Raw genomic sequence first — 16,604 nt, forward strand, 5'->3', positions numbered from 1 at the left:
GCAGGATTTTCTTGATCCCAACTTTGCCCATCAAACAGTACTTCACTTCATTAATGAAATATTTTTATTAAGAATACTCACAGCTGAAAACAGATTAAACATTTTTGATGTAACGATGAGACAGAGCTATTTGATGAAATTGTGAGACGAGTTGTTGCCCCGGTTGCCTGTTGTGGCGTCTGTCGTTGCTACGGCAACAGAACTGATGTTCGATTCATGTGCAGAGACTTTAGTTTTGTTTTTATTAATATTATCAAGACCAAGTCTCTTTCACATTTTTATTCCTTTCTCTCTCTATTGATAAAGAGAACAAGAATATTCAAATGAATCAAGGCAATATTAGCAAATCAAGCTATAGAAAATTGACAAATCGTAAAATAAGAGATACGTACCAGTATATATGAACCGCATGCCCATCCTATGAGACGCTTGACCCATCTGCAGCAACAAATATGGACTGGCCAATTTTTATCTTGGTCTCAAGCTTTACATTCTAAGCATAAAAATATTTGATGAAGGATGTAAAATAACGTTTCAACGATTTGAATGTCAGTTTTCTGACTGCAGATGTATTTCAAATTATTTTTACATAATTTCGCGGCATTTTAATAGATGTGATTTCAACACAACACTTGAATACACAAAACCACTATCTTTGAACATTGAAAAAGACTTAACACATCAACTTCTGACATGCAACTAAAAGAGAACTACTAAGGACTGTGCACTATTGAAAAGTCCTAATTTGTTCAGTCATGCTTTCTGTTATGGTAATTACGGTTTAATAGATACAAGATAAAGTCTGAGAACTTACTTGGTAACGCTCTCAAACTTTGTAGGCTTGAAATAAGGTTGAACTTGAAGGCTTCTGATGTGAAGGCGTAAAAAGTCCCTTGCCGAAAGGTTTTAACCCATTCAACTCCGATGACAAGATGTCTTGTCATTTGGTCAAATAAAACAAAAAATCATAATAAAACAACAAAATGTTTGATGATCAAACAGCACCAGAAAAATATGACGTCATCAGTCCTCCTCGAGGAGGACTGACGACGTCATATTTTTCTGGTGCTGTTTGATCATCAAACATTTTGTTGTTTTATTATGATTTTTTGTTTTATTTGACCAAATGACAAGACATCTTGTCATCGGAGTTAAATGGGTTAAGAGTGGTCTGTCAGGAACCAGAGCTCTGGGTGATCTGATCTTTGACCCGACGATAGTGGCCGTATTCGGCGGGACTCTTACGTGTTCGAAAAAAGCTCGAAGCCACGGGTTAACTTTCACTTTAAGTAATTTCTCAAAGTTTCCCGATTTATCAAACCAAAATTACTTCATAGATTTAACAAATAAAAGGGAGGGGAGTTTAATCGTATCTTATTTAAAGTTACGATAGGCGTGGTTCGAAGTTTCAGGGTAGGCTCCTGAATCGAAAGAAAATAACACCTCGAGGGAAAGTTTCCCGAACCGAGGTAAGCACTAATATTCCCAATAATAATTACCACAACCTCCCCGACAACAAAAAGAAAGTGTTTAATGAATACAACACTTTCGAGGAAAATTTACAATAACTTTTTAAGTGCTAGAGACCTTACTTGGTCTCTAGAGGCTAGCGCAGTCTTACGAGAAGGTCTCAAAGAGGTAGGTTCTGGAGCGACACAGTCGTTTTCCAAAGAAATAACCTCCTCCAAGTTAGAGGCCTCTTCAAAGGGCTCCAACTCGCTAGTCTGCAAAATAGGATCCCCAGGGGATTCATACTCATGACGGGAATGTAACTCAGCATGGAGCTCTAGAGCAGTGGTTCTTAACCTGTGGGGAATTCCCCACTGGTGGGGAATGGCGGAGTTGCCAAGTGGGGAATGACCGGTCGGACAGAAGAACCAGTCTTTTTTTTTCTTTTTTTAATCGATGTGTTTTTGTTTCTTTTTGTTTGTTTCTGGTGTTAGAAATGTCAACACTGCATGGGTTAAAATTGAATTTGTCAAAGACCGATGCTGTGGTGGGAAATGGAGAGTTGGCTCACTAAAAAGTGGGGAATTGGAGAAAAAAGGTTAAGAACCCCTGCTCTAGAGGGATTAAAAATCTAACGTTGACTTTGATAGAGTTTCCATCGGGCTTAATGACAGAGACTGTACGTATCACATGGTCTTGGTCAGGAAAGGTCTCAACAACACGAACTAAGGGCCAGAAAGGTCTGGTCTTAAAGGGCAGTTTCAAAAAAGCATTGTCACCTTTTTCCCAGTTTCTAGAACTGTGGAACGCAGCTCTATCCCTTTCCCTTAAGCTGACCAAGTACTCTGTCAGCCATCGTTTCTTAAACTCTTCATAAAAATAATCCCTACAGTCCATGACTAGAAGGATAGTCTTCTCCTGATTCCCATTGAGGTACTTGTTCCAAATCACCAAACATCAAGGAAGGAATAGTCCTTCCTATAAGGAAATGATCTGGGGTAATGACATCTACCTCGTTTTCACAGGAACGATATGTAAGTGGTCTATTTTTCAACAAAAAAATTGAACATCGGACAAAAGAGTGGTAATCTCAGCCAGGGAAGGAACAGACCTACCCAATACTTTATAGAGACATTGTTTCACCGTCTGAATTAACCTTTCCCAAGTGACACCATACCATGCAGCATAAACAGGGATGGTTCTATGGTGAACAGGGGAAGTTTTAAACTTCTCTTCAAATTCAGAAGAAGACAGAAGTTGTTCAATAACACTTCCCGCTTTTACGAAGGATTTAGCATTATCAGAATAAACAGCTGAAGGAATTCCATATATGTTAGCAAACCTGACGAAAGCCAAAATGAACTCAGCATTGGACATAAAATCCACAACTTCTAAGTGGACAGCTCTAGTATTGAAACAAGTAAATATCAAAATATAAGCTTTTACCTTATCTCCATTCCTGTCTCTAACCCATAAATGCCCCGTGTAATCCACACCAGTATGGGCAAAGGGCACACTTAGATTCACTCTAGAGGCAGGTAAAGATGAAGGAGAAGGATAATTAACCGCAAGGGAATTATATCTTAGTACTACTAAAAAAATAATTGGATGGGTTCTCTGACTTTTGGGTGGTTCTGCAAAACGCCTCGCGCCCCTGTGTTGACGTGGTGATTTTGTAACGCTTCTCAAGCCAGAACCTTTCCGGGTCCCAGCTAATCAGAGGAAGAGACATGACGTAGTGTTCCAAGTAACGACGACATGACGTCACAATCTTCAGCATTTCACTTCTTATAATAACATATCATCTAAAATTTCATTTAACCCAAGATACATACATTTATATATATAGCAACATATATATATATATATATATGTATATATATATATATATACATATATATATATTATATATATATATATATGATATATATACTTATAAAATTTTCATATTCAGTATATATATATACATATATATATATATATATAATTATATATATATATGTAAATAAATATATGTATATATATATATACTTATAAAATTTTCATATTCAGTATATATATATATATATATATATATATACAGGTATACATATATATACTTATAAAAAATTCATATTCAGTATTTAAAAGTATAGCCAACTCCTGAATTGGCATCTATGATGCGTAGTTTTCCAAGCAACGACATGACGTCACAATCTTCTGCATTTCACTTCTTATAACTAATCAAGTCACTGCCTTCGTCTACTGAATAGAGGTAAGAGCTCTAAAATATATTCAATTTTATATAAAAGCTTATTTTCTGAGATTTATACTATATCATAAAGTTTATATCTATAAACGTTGCTACTCGTTCAAGTCCCATGGGACTCCCTGCATGATAATGATAATGAGTGGGATTGGGATTGGGAGTGGAAATTAATTGGATGGGTTCTCTGACTTTTGGGTGGGTTTGCAAAACGCCTCGCGCCCCTGTTGTTTTGTAACGCTTCTCAAGCCAGAGCCAGTAAGCCTTTTTCGTTTTAACACACACGTGTATAAAGAGCTTTTCTCCGGAGAAGGGTTTTATAAAGGTAATTTTGAAGACATCGTGGAAGAGACATATAAGAAAACGTCTAACGACGACGAAACAAAAGTCGAAATAGCAGAAGAACCTGATCAATCGATCACTGTAATACCAAAGTCCGCCTACAAAATCAACGAAATAGACGCCATCAACATGATCATGCCTCCTGAGTCCAATTATGGGGAAGAAAACTGTGATTCTGGAGAATTCATTGAAATGATCCAGAGTATCAGAGAGGAAATGAAAAAGCAGAAAAAAGAATTTGAAAATGAAAAGAAAAGGAATAAGGAGAACATGAAGAGGATGATGAAGGAGTTTTTGAAGGCTTTGAGTGACGACAGCGATGATGACGGAAAAATATTCGAAGACAGTGATGGAAGCGGCTACGACTCGGAAGAGGACTCAGATATTAAAGATGATGGCCCTCCAAGAAAGAAAATGAAGCAATAATGGTGTACAAAATTTGTATATGATGTTAAATAAAACTATTTGTAAAAATATATCTTTTATTTGTAAAACCTTTATTATTACAAGAAAATTCAGGGACAGAGGGTATCTCAAGGGGCGTAGCCCCAATGGCGCCGTAGGCCAAGCACCCCTGGCAAAGCCAGGGCCGGCGAAGCCGGGTGCTTGTTTCTTACAAACTATACAACCCTTCAAAATGTTTAAAACAGCTTGTCTGGCTTTAAAGATCCAGAATCCATGCATGCGAAGGAAATGTGTAGCTTGCATTCCCATGTGCATTACTTGGCAATGAGCATAGAATTTATCTTTAATTAAGGAGGCAGTTAGAATGCTAGGATGCATGGAAAGATGATGTTGTATAATGAAGTTCAGTATGAATGGAGAGCAGATGAAACCAAAAATGATAGTATCATATCTGTAAGGAATATATTGGTCATTAATCCTCCTAAAGAAACAGAACCTATTACGATCACCCTCATCCTTCAAACGGATCTGCAAGAAAGCCTTCATAACATCTGCCAAAATGACATAATTGTTGGTTCTGAAGTACAACAAAAGAGAAAGGAGGTTGTTCATCAGATCAACTCCCGGGAATGCAGCTTCATTTAAAGAAGAGGCTTTTCCTATTTTGAGTTAAAACAGGTCTTATTTTAGAGGTGGCAAGATCATCATTCTTGAGCACATGTCTATGGGGTATAAAGATTTGGCCAGGGACTCTTTTAGTAACTGGTTCAATAATACCTAAGGCCTCTTGCTGGTCAAACACAGCTTCATACTCTTCCCTAAGGCCCCTCTGCTCAGGCTTGTCATAGACCCTTTGTGCCACTGCCAATGCAATCTTTAGATTTGAGGGAACTAGGTCCACCAAATCCCTTTTCCACGGGATCTTCATATAATAGTGTCCATCTTTGAAGGAAATGGACTGTTTAAAGTTATCAACTTCTAAAGCATCAATATCAGGGGTTTGATCTTCTTTAATGCCAATGGATTCTAAAGAATAAAAATTATCAAGACCATATTCTACATTTGAGTTAACAAAAACTTCCTCCAAAAGAATAAAATTATAAACTTACAGGTTCTAAACAGAAATTGACAAGTAACTTATCCTTGGTATGGTATGGTATGATATTTAGGCCAGTGGCCAGGCACTGGGACCGAGGAGGTCATTCAGCGCCGTCATGACTGATTGGTGAGGAGTGGGTAAAAGATTAAAATTTGATAAAATATAAAATCAATAAATTTGGTTAAAAAATAAATAGATAAAAAGTAGAAGTAAATAAAATTGTTTTGATAGAGATCTAAATTTCATTGAAAAGATTTGTCTCTTTTAAAAATCCAAAAAGTTTATCAATATCAGCTTCTTCACCCAAAATCTCTTTGAGAGATTTTGAGTGAAGATTGTACTTCGTCTTTATATCTAAAAACTTTGGGCAGTGCACCAGAATGTGCTCAACTGACATCAAAGTGCCACAATGAGCACACTCAGGTGCACCGCCGCTATCCAGGATGAATTTATGGGTTAGGCGGGAGTGTCCAATCCTTAATCTGATAACCTGCTTTTTGCGGTTCAAGTTAAAATCAGAGACCCATGGATTTATGGAATTTCTAATATTTTTATATTTCTTATTATTAGCTAAAACTGGGGAATACCATTGCTCTTGCCATTTCTTTAAAATATGGGATTTCATTATTCGTTTCATGTCAGAATGTGGTATCTTGGTATTTGGCATGTTGTTACATCGTGCAGCTTCCTTTGCTTCCTTGTCAGCTAGTTTTTTACCGTGGATTCCCACGTGTGATGGAACCCAGCAGAAACGAACCTCTTTGTGTCGGCAGGAAATATGAAATAGCCACTTCTGAGTTTTTTGTGTTAAAGGGTGAAAGTTATTAAAACAGCTAATACTGTCCTATACACTCTTTGAATCACAATAAATTACAAATACATGTCCTTTGGTTTCATGTATTACTTTTAAAACATGATTAATTGCTGTTATTTCTGCAGTAAATATGGAGGCCGAATCAGGAAGTTTAGATAACTATGATGTGTCATCATGGATGACAGCATATCCAACTCCATTATTCGATTTGGATCCATCAGTATAAATCTTTGTGTGTTCTTCATGTATTTTATCATGTTCTAAAAATATAGACTTCAGCTCTATAGAGCATTTTGATATTTCAGGGGTAATCCAAGGGGGAATATGTGGATGGCCCACTTGAAAAACGTTCTGGGTCTTGATAGATATATCTTCTACTTGTTCATTCATTCTGACTTGAAGGGGTTTTGAATATCTAGAACCTTTAAAATCATCACCATTTACATTTTTTATAATATCAAAGGCAGGGTTTTTACGGTCTGTCTTGATCTTAAATAAAAGTCTTAGTTCTAGTTCCTCTCTACGAAGGTCAAGTGGCAGTTCACCAGAATCTACATAAATGCTTTCTACTGGTGATGTTCTAAATGCCCCTGAGCATATGCTAAGGCCCATATTATGAACTGTGTCAAGTTCCTTCAGTCTAGTTTTGCAAGCGGAGGAATAAATTTGACAACCATAATCAATTTTGGATCGGCAAAGAGTATTGTATAACATTAGCAGTGATCTTTTATCTGCTCCCCAACTAAAGCTAGATATAACTTTCAAGATGTTCAATGATTTCCTGGCTTTTGTCTTCAGGGTATCAATATGGCTGGTCCAAGTCAATTTTGAGTCAAAAATCATGCCAAGAAATTTTACCTCTTCTTATGGTAAAATGGTTCCATTTAGATTTAAGGTTGGAATTACTTCTCTTCGTCTACGTCGAGTAAAACGTACAGCAGTGGTTTTTATGGTTGAGATTTTAAAGCCCCATGAGTCAGCCCATCTACTAACAGCATTAATTTAATTTTGTAAATGCTTGCAGGCTGAAATAGCATCATAGCTTGTACAATAAATTGCCAAGTCATTCACAAAAAGGGAGCTCTTTACAGGTGGTGCAATTTCTTCTAAGATATTATTTATTGCCACAGCAAAACAAGTGACACTCAAGACACTTCCTTGGGGGACACCCTCCTTCTGAATAAATGGTTTCGAGAGACTATTGCCAACTCTAACCTTTAATAATCTATCAGATAAAAATGAGTTAATGAATCTCAGCATATTACCTCGGATGCCTATTTTATTTAGTTGTTGGATAATTCCAAATCTCCAAGTTGTGTCATAGGCTTTCTCGAGATCAAAGAAAACACCTATCCTTTGACACTGTTTTGAGAATCCTTGTTGGATTTGGTTGGATAGTCTCAGCAGTGGGTCCAGCGTGGATCTGTTCTTACGGAAACCAAACTGGTAGGGTGAAAGTTTGTTTTCAGATTCTAAGTACCAAACAAGTCTGGTATTTATCATCTTTTCCATTAACTTGCAGACACAACTGGTTAAGGCTATGGGCCTGTAGCTAGATGGATCAAAAGGATTCTTATTGGGCTTTTTGATGGGTATTATAATGGCAGTTTTCCAGCTTTTGGGTAATATACCTGTCTCCCAGGTTCTGTTGATGATTTTTAAAAGAAAGGTCTTAGCATCTGGGAGATTCTTGATCATTTCGTATAATATTGTGTCTTCACCAGGGGTTGTAGTTTTTGTGCAGGAAAGAGCTTCTTTAAATTCTTGCAGGGAGAATTTTACCTTTTAGATTTCTCTGCTATTTGAGTTGAGATCCAGAGAAATCTGAGCATTTTGAATTTTCTGAGATTCGGGTGAGTGATTTTCTGGACTAGAAATTTTGGAGAAGTATTCACCTAAATTTTCTGCAACGTCATATGGATCTGTAATGAGTGTGTTATTTATTTTAAGCGTAGGTAGAGGTGAGGGAACGAACTTGCTACTAAGTTTTCGCACTTTTCTCCACACTACGCTCAAAGGGGTTTTAGAGTTAATTCCATTTATGTAGTGAAGCCATGATTCTCGCTTTGATTTCTTGAAGTGTTTGCGCTGCTTAGCAAGAGCACGTTTATATATAATCTTGCTCTGTGTTGAACCGCTATTTTTTGTATTGTCGGTAACATTTTCGGGTTATCTTTCTCAGTACTCCACAGGTTTTGTTCCACCATGGAACTGTAGGTCTACTGGGTTTCCCTTTAGTTTTTGGAATAGCAATCTCAGCACTTTTTAAGATTGTTTCATTAAGAAATTTATATGCTTCTATATGACTGTCAAAAGTTTCAAAATCTTGATCGAAAATTATATTATTTTCATATATATTCCAGTCAGCTTCCTGAACCTTCCATTTAGGGGGACATTCTGTTGGGGTATTTTTTACATACTTGAGATGGATGGGGAAGTGGTCACTTCCATTAAGATACTCATTGACAGACCATATGAAATCGAGATGGATGGAGGATGAGCATATACTTAGATCAATGGCACTGGTTGTATTATTGTGAGTGTTATGGTAAGTCACGGATCCATCATTATACGATGTGATAGGATTATTGTCAATAAACTTCTCAATTATTTTCCCCTCAGCATTTAATATGCTACCTCCCCAGAGAGGATTATGAGAGTTGAAGTCACCAAGCAATAAAAATGGGCTTGGGAGCTAGTTAGTAAGTTTTGTATGTCATGTTCTGTGAAGCCACATTTAGGTGGAAGATAAAGAGAGCATATAGTAATATTTTTATCTAGTATAGTTTCAACAGCCACAACTTGCAGAGATGTCACAAGATTTAAGACTGTGTGTTGTATTGATTTATGAATTATTATTGCTACTCCACCATGGGCAATATCTCCTGGAGGAGGAGGCGAATGGTATATAGAGTAGTTTAATCCAGGGTTATACGGGTTATTGCCTATCTTTGTCTCCTGTAAACAAATTATTCCTGGATTAAATTAATGTAGTATGATCTTTAGCTGTTCAGATCTGGCTCTTATTCCTTTGCAGTTCCACTGTAGGATATCTTTGAATTTGGAATAGGTTATTTTTTCCCTCTGACAGACATACTTCCCTTAGAGGGAGTACTTCGTTGGGGATTGAAGTTTATCTGTAGTCTTTTTATCTTGGAAGGTTGAGATTCTTTCTGCCTTTCATGAGTACTTGATAGGGGAAGGTTCTCAAGAAGATTTTTCGGGGATGCACGGGAGTTGGTAGACTTCCCTTGGCAGTCTGGAGAGACATTCTCCGCATTTTCCATCTTGCCAAGTAGTTTGGGGAAGCGGTATGGAAGTAGTATCTTCAGGTGTAGTATTATCTGTTTCCATGAGCGAGTCAAATGTATTGGAGGTATCACAATCAGAGTTTGTTGTGTTCTCTTTGTTTTTTTGCTCTCTTTTTGACGGATGGTTCTAGGAATCCATCAAAGTCTTCAGCCCTGTCGGTTTGTTTATTTTTTATTGTTATTATTTTAGATTTTGTTTCTAGTTTCAGATCCTTTTCTTTTTCATCAACTGATCTACTATTAGGTGTATATTCTGAGTTTTTTGCTTAGCAGATAGGTTGCTGGTGGTTCGAGGGAGTGATTACCAGAGCAATGGAGGCAGTATGGAACGTTTGTACAGATACTGTCTTCCCTATGCTCTTCAGAACATTTGTCACATTTTTTGTTATTGTTACATTTTGAGATGATATGACCATATTCTAAGCAGTTGTAACATTGAGTTGGGTGTTGCTTATATTTCTTGACTCTGAATCTTGAGTGTTTGATGACTATTACATCAGGGAGGACTATGGTAGAGAAAGATAAGAGGATGGAGTTATTATTTCCTCTTGGCTTTTTTTTTTCATGTACATTCTCAGGGCACATTTTCAAAATTTATTTTTCGGAGAAATCATATAGGTCTTCAGAGAAAATAATGCCCTTGCAGGTATTGAAGCTCTTATGGGGTGTTATTTGCTTTATGTTGCCATGATTGGTGGGTCTGAAGTTTGATAGAAGCTTGGCTTGAGTATCATTACCTGCTTTTATCAGGATACTCTTGCCATATTTCTTTAGGTTTTCATAAGGGACAGTACCTATTTTATTTTCAATACATTCCGAGGCTCTCAAGAAGTTCTCTCTGTCCTCTCTGTATGTTGCAACGTACCAGAGTATGGTAGGAGACTTTCTAGGTGGCATGCTTTGAACTGTTTCTTCTTCTAATAAAGTCGTATTTCTCATTTTTCAAGTTGTCTATATTAAATAGGCGAGCTTTGATCATGGAATCATTCACACGGTGGTTATTTAATCCATTCAATGCTTCAAGTGTAGATTTATTTTCATCAAATACTATGTAGCAGTCATATGAACTACCATAATTCTGATTCGTTCCACTCTTCCATATTTCTTGCTTAAGAGATAAACCTCTTCATAATCAAGAGTCTTGAAAGAAGAATTATAAAAAAATAAGAGAATCCCCATGGTAGTTCTCAATACAATTTAACGAATCGACTCCAAGATTAGACTCGGGATTTATCCTCAAAGAATTCTCCTAATATTTGAAGTTATCAAAATTTAGTACTTCATTAGAGGGCATTTCAGAAACCCCTTTTATCATTCTCCTTAAGCAGAAAGGTTTCTCACAAGGAGGGATATATTGAACCCCGGTCCCGTATGGAATGAAACCATCAGCAAGTTTAATAACCTTGCAAGACGGGCTACCATATAAGGGAACTCTTTCTATTGAAAACTGTTGAAAGTTTTGAAGAATGTCATTTCCAATGATGCCTAAAACCTTTAGTTGATCTCCCTTCACCTTGGGAAAACTAGGGGAAACATAAAATTCATGATCGTTCATACTTTGGAGTATAGTGGATAATGAAGGAATCTGTATGGACAAGTTGAATCCTTCTATTGCAAAAAACAAACTAAACAGATTCATCCCGGAGGGGAGTTTTAAGTTTGCAGTGTAATTAAAACCGCTTTTATTCATTAGAGGTAAACCAAATGAAGAAACCAACTTGTCCATAGGAGGACTTAAACAAGGTCCTATTCTGTCCTCCACCAATTCCTTGTTAATAATGGAAAACTTGGCTCCATTGTCTAACAGGAAGAGGCATTGGGCAGTCCTCTTGCCTCTGGTAACAGGAAGGGAAACCAAAGGAACAATCGAATCCGATAAAGAATGAAAATTATATATTTTCCCTTCGGAAATAGGTAACTTATTAGCCATAGGACACATGGCTCCATGGTGCTCGGGTTTGTTACACACACAAAATTTATAAGGCAGAGCGGCCTTTAACCCGGGGCATTCCAAAGAGCCATGCCCATGATTCAAACATCTGTTACAGAGTCCTAATTGAACTGCTCTAGCTTTCCTGTGTTCAAGGGAAATATAGGAAGAACACTTTGAACTTGCATGGTCAGAAGCGGGGCAAAATCTACATCTGTAAATAGACTTCTTAATGGAATCTGGATTGATCTTAAAGGAGTGACTAACTCCCTTGCTAGAATCAACAGGGGTTTTTTTCAAGGAATTTTCTTTGAAGGCAAGGGAGCTGGTAGTATCACTTCGTTTGGGTTTGACACTGAGGTCATCAGATCCCATTTTAAGTCTAACTAAAACAGATTGATAAACTTCTTTAAGCTGATTAAAATTGGGGTAATTTGAATTAATCACCCGAGACAATTCAATCAAGAAAAATTTAGGTAATTTATTTAAAATTAATTTACTGATCAAAAGGAGGCCCTCGCTTCCAGCCTTAGTAAAGTCAACTCCAATTCCCTTAAGGTCTTGTAGTTTGGAATCTACAGACCTAATGTTAATGAGTGATGGACTTTTGAAGTCAAAAGATCGCGCAATGAGTCCTAGAATCTTATTTGCTTTCTCAGAGGCTGAAATACACTGCTTGGATGATTTGAGGTCGTTACTGATAATTACGCCGAGATCTTTTTCACTATCCACTTTTGTTAACGAATTTCCAAATAACTTGTAATCGTACTTATACTGTTATTTTTACCTATGTGCATTACCTTGCATTTACTTGTGTTAAATTTCATTAGCCACTTTGCAGACCATTGTTGTAATTTATCTAAATCTTCTTGAATATCTAATCGGTTAAAGTGATCATTTGCCATTCCGCACAGTTTTGTATCATCAGCAAATTTGGAAACAGAAGATTTTAGTCCATGGTCTATATCTTTATATATACTATGAATAGAAGTGGCCCAAGAACGGAACCCTGAGGAACTCCACTTGTAACATTTTTCCATCTAGAAGTTTTTCCCATTTAAAACAGTTCTCTGTTTTCGACCATTCAACCAATTACTAGTCCAACTTAATAGGCTACCACTTATTCCGTGTAAAGCTAATTTAGTAATTAGTCTTTCGTGTGGGACGGTATCAAAGGCTTTTGTAGAATTCGAGTAAGTTAGTCACGCAAGAACGTTTCCGTCTGAAACCATGCTGGCTATCATTTATCAAACGGTTACTTTCTAAATGATGTTCGATAGCATCTCTGATCATAGTTTCCATTGTTTTTCCTACGATTGAAGTCAAACTTATAGGCCTATAGTTATTTGGTTTCTTTTTGTCACCTTTTTTGAATATGGGAGTAACGTTAGCTAGCTTCCATTCTCTTGGGACATCTCCGGATATGATGGATTTCTTGAAAATATATTCTAATGGAACAACAATCTCATTTTTCATTTCCTTTAAGATTCTTGGATGCCAACCGTCAGGCCCTGGTGTTTTATTAACTTTGAGTTTATCTATACACCTTTTAATTTTTTCTTTTGTTGGTTGGTTGGTTGGTAGGCTCAAACGCCAAGCACTGGAGCATCAACGGCTATTCAGCTCTATGAAAGCTAAAAGGCGGATGTAAGCTAAAAGTTCAGTGATTTCATTAAAAAGATGATAATAATAAAATTGAAAATTACAGTGAGTTATAATAGGTGATAAAACTTGATAAGCTTTAACCCATTCAACTCCGATGACAAGATGTCTTGTCATTTGGTCAAATAAAACAAAAAATCATAAAACACCAAAATGTTTGATCAAACACCAGAAAAATATGACGTCAGTCCTCGCTTCGCTGCGAGCGAAGCGAGGATTGACGTCATATTTTTCTGGTGTTTGATCAAACATTTTGGTGTTTTATGATTTTTTGTTTTATTTGACCAAATGACAAGACATCTTGTCATCGGAGTTGAATGGGTTAAAAATCTGACCACACGGGCTACTTCACAGTTATCAAGCAAGTCCGTCATGGACTTGCCTGTGATTTGCTCGTCGTTCACGTTGAAAACATATGCACTCCGTTAAAAAGTGCTGTACAGTAATGTGAGCCTGACATGTACGGCAGAATGGTACCTGCCGCTCGTCGCCACCTGTCATTAAAAAACTGTGTGTCAGATGTGTATGTCCGATTCGCAATCTGGTCAAGATGATGCTGTTCCTTCTATTTGGGCAATTGGATGATTCCCATTTCTTTATGAAGGGACGGATCTTTTTTAGCTTCAAGTTATCAGTTAAGGTGCTCCATCTATGCTGCCACTTATTTTGTATATGAGTGTGTATAATCTCCTTAAGGTCGCCATGGGGTATATGGACGGCAGTAGTCGGCTGTAGATCAGCTACTGCCGACTTTGAAGCTTTATCTGCCGTTTCATTCCCCATGACGCCGGTGTGACCAGGTACCCAACAAAAGTTCACCTTGGTACGTTTTCGTGAGTGCAGGAGGACCAGCCAATCTTGCACTTCTTGCACCAGTGGGTGAGTGGGCAAAAGTTGCCGAAGAGAAGCTAAAACACTGTTGGAATCTGTATAAATAATGAAACTTTGCTCGTTTGAGCAACTGTAGTAGATCTCTTTCACTGCCAGGAGTATTGCATAAGCTTCTGCAGTGAAATTTGAGCAAAGAGAGGGTAATTTACGTTTAATAATTTTTCCGTTAAAAACTGCAGCAGAGCCTACACCTTGCTTAGACTTAGAGCCATCGGTATAGACAGAGATAGAAGTGTTGTGTTTAGAGGAGTGTTCTAAGAATTGCGCCTTGACAGCCTGAGGGTCGTGGTGTTGTTTACCACCGGTACAAATGCAAATCTCCACAGGGGGTTTACACCAAGGAGGATACTTTGTTGGGCCTAATTTGGCTATAGTAGAGTCATAGAGACCGATCTCTCTAGATTCCTTCTCCAATCGAACCTCCAGTGGCTTAGGGATACGGGGCCTATTTGGAGAGATGTCATAAGGGTTCATAACAAATTTAAAGTTGGAGTTATCCTTTGATGTCAAACATTTGGCCAAATATCGTAGTCCCAGCTCCTCTCTGCGTAAGGAAAGAGGTGGTACACCTGAGTCCACATATAGGCTGTCCACAGGGGAGGTACGATAGGCACCCGTGCAGATTCTCAAACCCAGATTGTGCACATCTAATTTTTCAAAGGTGGTTCTAGCAGCAGAGCCATATATCTGGCAAGCATAATCAATTTTGCTGAGGCAGAGAGTTTTATAGAGCCTCAATAAAGTAGCACGATCAGCTCCCCAATCATAATGTGAGACAACTTTCAGAATGTTGGACTGTCGTACTCTAACGCATAAGTCATTAACATGGGTAACGAATGTGAGGCCCTTGTCAAAAATCACACCAAGGAACTTCACCTCACTCTCATATGGGAGGATGACTCCCTTCAAAAACAGAGTTGGTATCTCTTCTCGCTTCCTACACCTTGTAAATCTGATGGCCTTAGTTTTTTGAGGTGAGAACTTGAAACCTCTCCTGTCAGCCCATTTAGTGACTGCATTTATCGTAGCTTGTATTTTTCTACCAGCTTCAAGGGCCGTTGGGGCACTACAGTAAATAGCATGGTCATCAACAAATAGGGTACCCTGAACTGTCGGTGGTATTTGGTCCATGAGGCTATTAATGGCCACTGCAAATAGCGTAACACTTAACACGCTACCCTGGGGGACCCCCTCTTCCTGCAGATAAAATTATGAAAATACAGATCCAACTCGGACTTTTAGTCGTCGGTTTGATAAAAAGTTCTGTACAAATGCAAACATGGGGCCTCCAATGCCCCATGATGCTAGCTGTTTCAAGATGCCACCCCGCCAGGTTGTGTCATAGGCCTTCTCTAAATCAAAGAACACACCAATGGTTTGATGTCTTCTAGCTAAGGCATTTTGGATTTCTCTTGAGAGTATTAGCAAAGGGTCAAGTGTGCTGCGATTCTTCCGGAATCCAAACTGCCTGTTTGACAGCAACTCTCTGGATTCTAGATACCAGACAAGTCTGTTATTAACCATTCTCTCAAAGAGTTTACAAAGACAGTTAGTGAGGGCAATAGGTCTATAGCTTCCTGGAAGTTCTGGGTTTTTCCCTGGCTTGTGACAGGGGATTAGTACCGACAGATCCCAGGTATCAGGTGAAGAGTGTGTGGTCCATAGACCGTTATATACCGTAAGCAGGAACAGCTGTGAACACTGGGGAAGGTTGGCAATACCTCATATCTAATTTCATCATCGCCAGGGGAAGTGAGGGCTGAGCTTGATAAAGCATGTTTCATTTCATTGAAGGTGAAAGGTAGATTAAAGGACTCTGTATTGTTTGAAGGCGGAGGGAGAACTGTTGCCGAGTCACGATGTATTTGAAATTCAGGAGCATAATTAGCTGCACTTGAAACACTAACGAAGTGGGCACCCAAGATGTCAGCAAGCAGTGCCACCCTGTACCCTCTCCTCAATAATAGGGGGTGATCTATGAAAATTATAATTGAGTCCAGGATTATAACTTGTATCTCCTAGTTTTGTTTCTTGAAGGCACAAAATCATGGTGTTGTAGTCTCTAAACAGTGTTCGGATGTGTTCAGAGCTACTGTTGAGACCTCGGCAGTTCCATTGTATGATGGACATTTTGGTTTAGGGAGCTTTCCGCTTCTGACTTTAAGAGACTTTTTCTTTTCTGCCTGATCAGTGTTTTGTCTAGAGATGGTAGACCTGCCAGCAATTCCGTCTGGAGTCTTTCCACCTCTAGATCTCTCATCCTTTGAATTGCCCCGAGAGTTTATACGGCTAGGATTGAAGTGCTGCTTTTTCATCCTTATAGGACTGACAAGTCCTGTCACGGGCCTGGTGACCCTAGCCGCAATTCACACACTTGGGTGGTGTTGTGCATTCACCATGAATAGGGTAGGAGCATATAGCACACAGTTGCTCTCCACTACAAGCAGTCGACGTAT

General features: G+C 38.2%; 2 protein-coding genes across 2 annotated transcripts; both read right to left on the reverse strand.

The window, feature by feature from the left end:
* Positions 1 to 418: 418 nt before the first annotated feature.
* Positions 419 to 8,052, reverse strand: LOC143028383 (uncharacterized). Its single transcript, XM_076190374.1, has 7 exons — positions 7,620 to 8,052; positions 6,694 to 7,217; positions 5,844 to 6,333; positions 5,242 to 5,467; positions 4,966 to 5,018; positions 1,593 to 1,786; positions 419 to 493 (listed from the first exon to the last, which is right to left on the reverse strand). The coding sequence occupies exons 1-7, from the start codon at positions 8,050 to 8,052 to the stop codon at positions 419 to 421; spliced, it is 1,995 nt and encodes a 664-aa protein (XP_076046489.1).
* Positions 8,053 to 10,712: 2,660 nt separating this feature from the next.
* On the reverse strand, positions 10,713 to 15,279 carry LOC143028389 (uncharacterized). The gene is made up of 3 exons (XM_076190388.1): positions 13,640 to 15,279; positions 11,068 to 11,188; positions 10,713 to 10,805 (listed from the first exon to the last, which is right to left on the reverse strand). Exons 1-3 carry the CDS (start codon positions 15,277 to 15,279, stop codon positions 10,713 to 10,715), a joined length of 1,854 nt encoding a protein of 617 aa, XP_076046503.1.
* Positions 15,280 to 16,604: the final 1,325 nt, after the last annotated feature.

Source organism: Oratosquilla oratoria, chromosome 1 (assembly GCF_046742065.1).
Source record: "Oratosquilla oratoria isolate Oo_2021 chromosome 1, ASM4674206v1, whole genome shotgun sequence".
NCBI classification, from domain to species: Eukaryota; Metazoa; Arthropoda; class Malacostraca; order Stomatopoda; family Squillidae; genus Oratosquilla; species Oratosquilla oratoria.

What these genes read in the sequence shown, in the direction of transcription:
- LOC143028383 (XM_076190374.1), bottom strand. Translation starts at nt 8,052, where the DNA reads ATGATCAAGAATCTCCCAGATGCTAAGACCTTTCTTTTAAAAATCATC. An exon ending in ATCTCTCAAAGAGATTTTGG is followed by an intron (nt 5,468 to 5,843) that starts GTGAAGAAGCTG and finishes TTTATTCTTTAG; the next exon opens with AATCCATTGGCATTAAAGAA. An exon ending in AGGGAAGAGTATGAAGCTGT is followed by an intron (nt 5,019 to 5,241) that starts GTTTGACCAGCA and finishes GTTGTACTTCAG; the next exon opens with AACCAACAATTATGTCATTT.
- LOC143028389 (XM_076190388.1), bottom strand. Translation starts at nt 15,279, where the DNA reads ATGGACCAAATACCACCGACAGTTCAGGGTACCCTATTTGTTGATGAC. An exon ending in GAACGACGAGCAAATCACAG is followed by an intron (nt 11,189 to 13,639) that starts GCAAGTCCATGA and finishes TGTTTCCCCTAG; the next exon opens with TTTTCCCAAGGTGAAGGGAG. An exon ending in ATGGTAGCCCGTCTTGCAAG is followed by an intron (nt 10,806 to 11,067) that starts GTTATTAAACTT and finishes TCTTCTTTCAAG; the next exon opens with ACTCTTGATTATGAAGAGGT.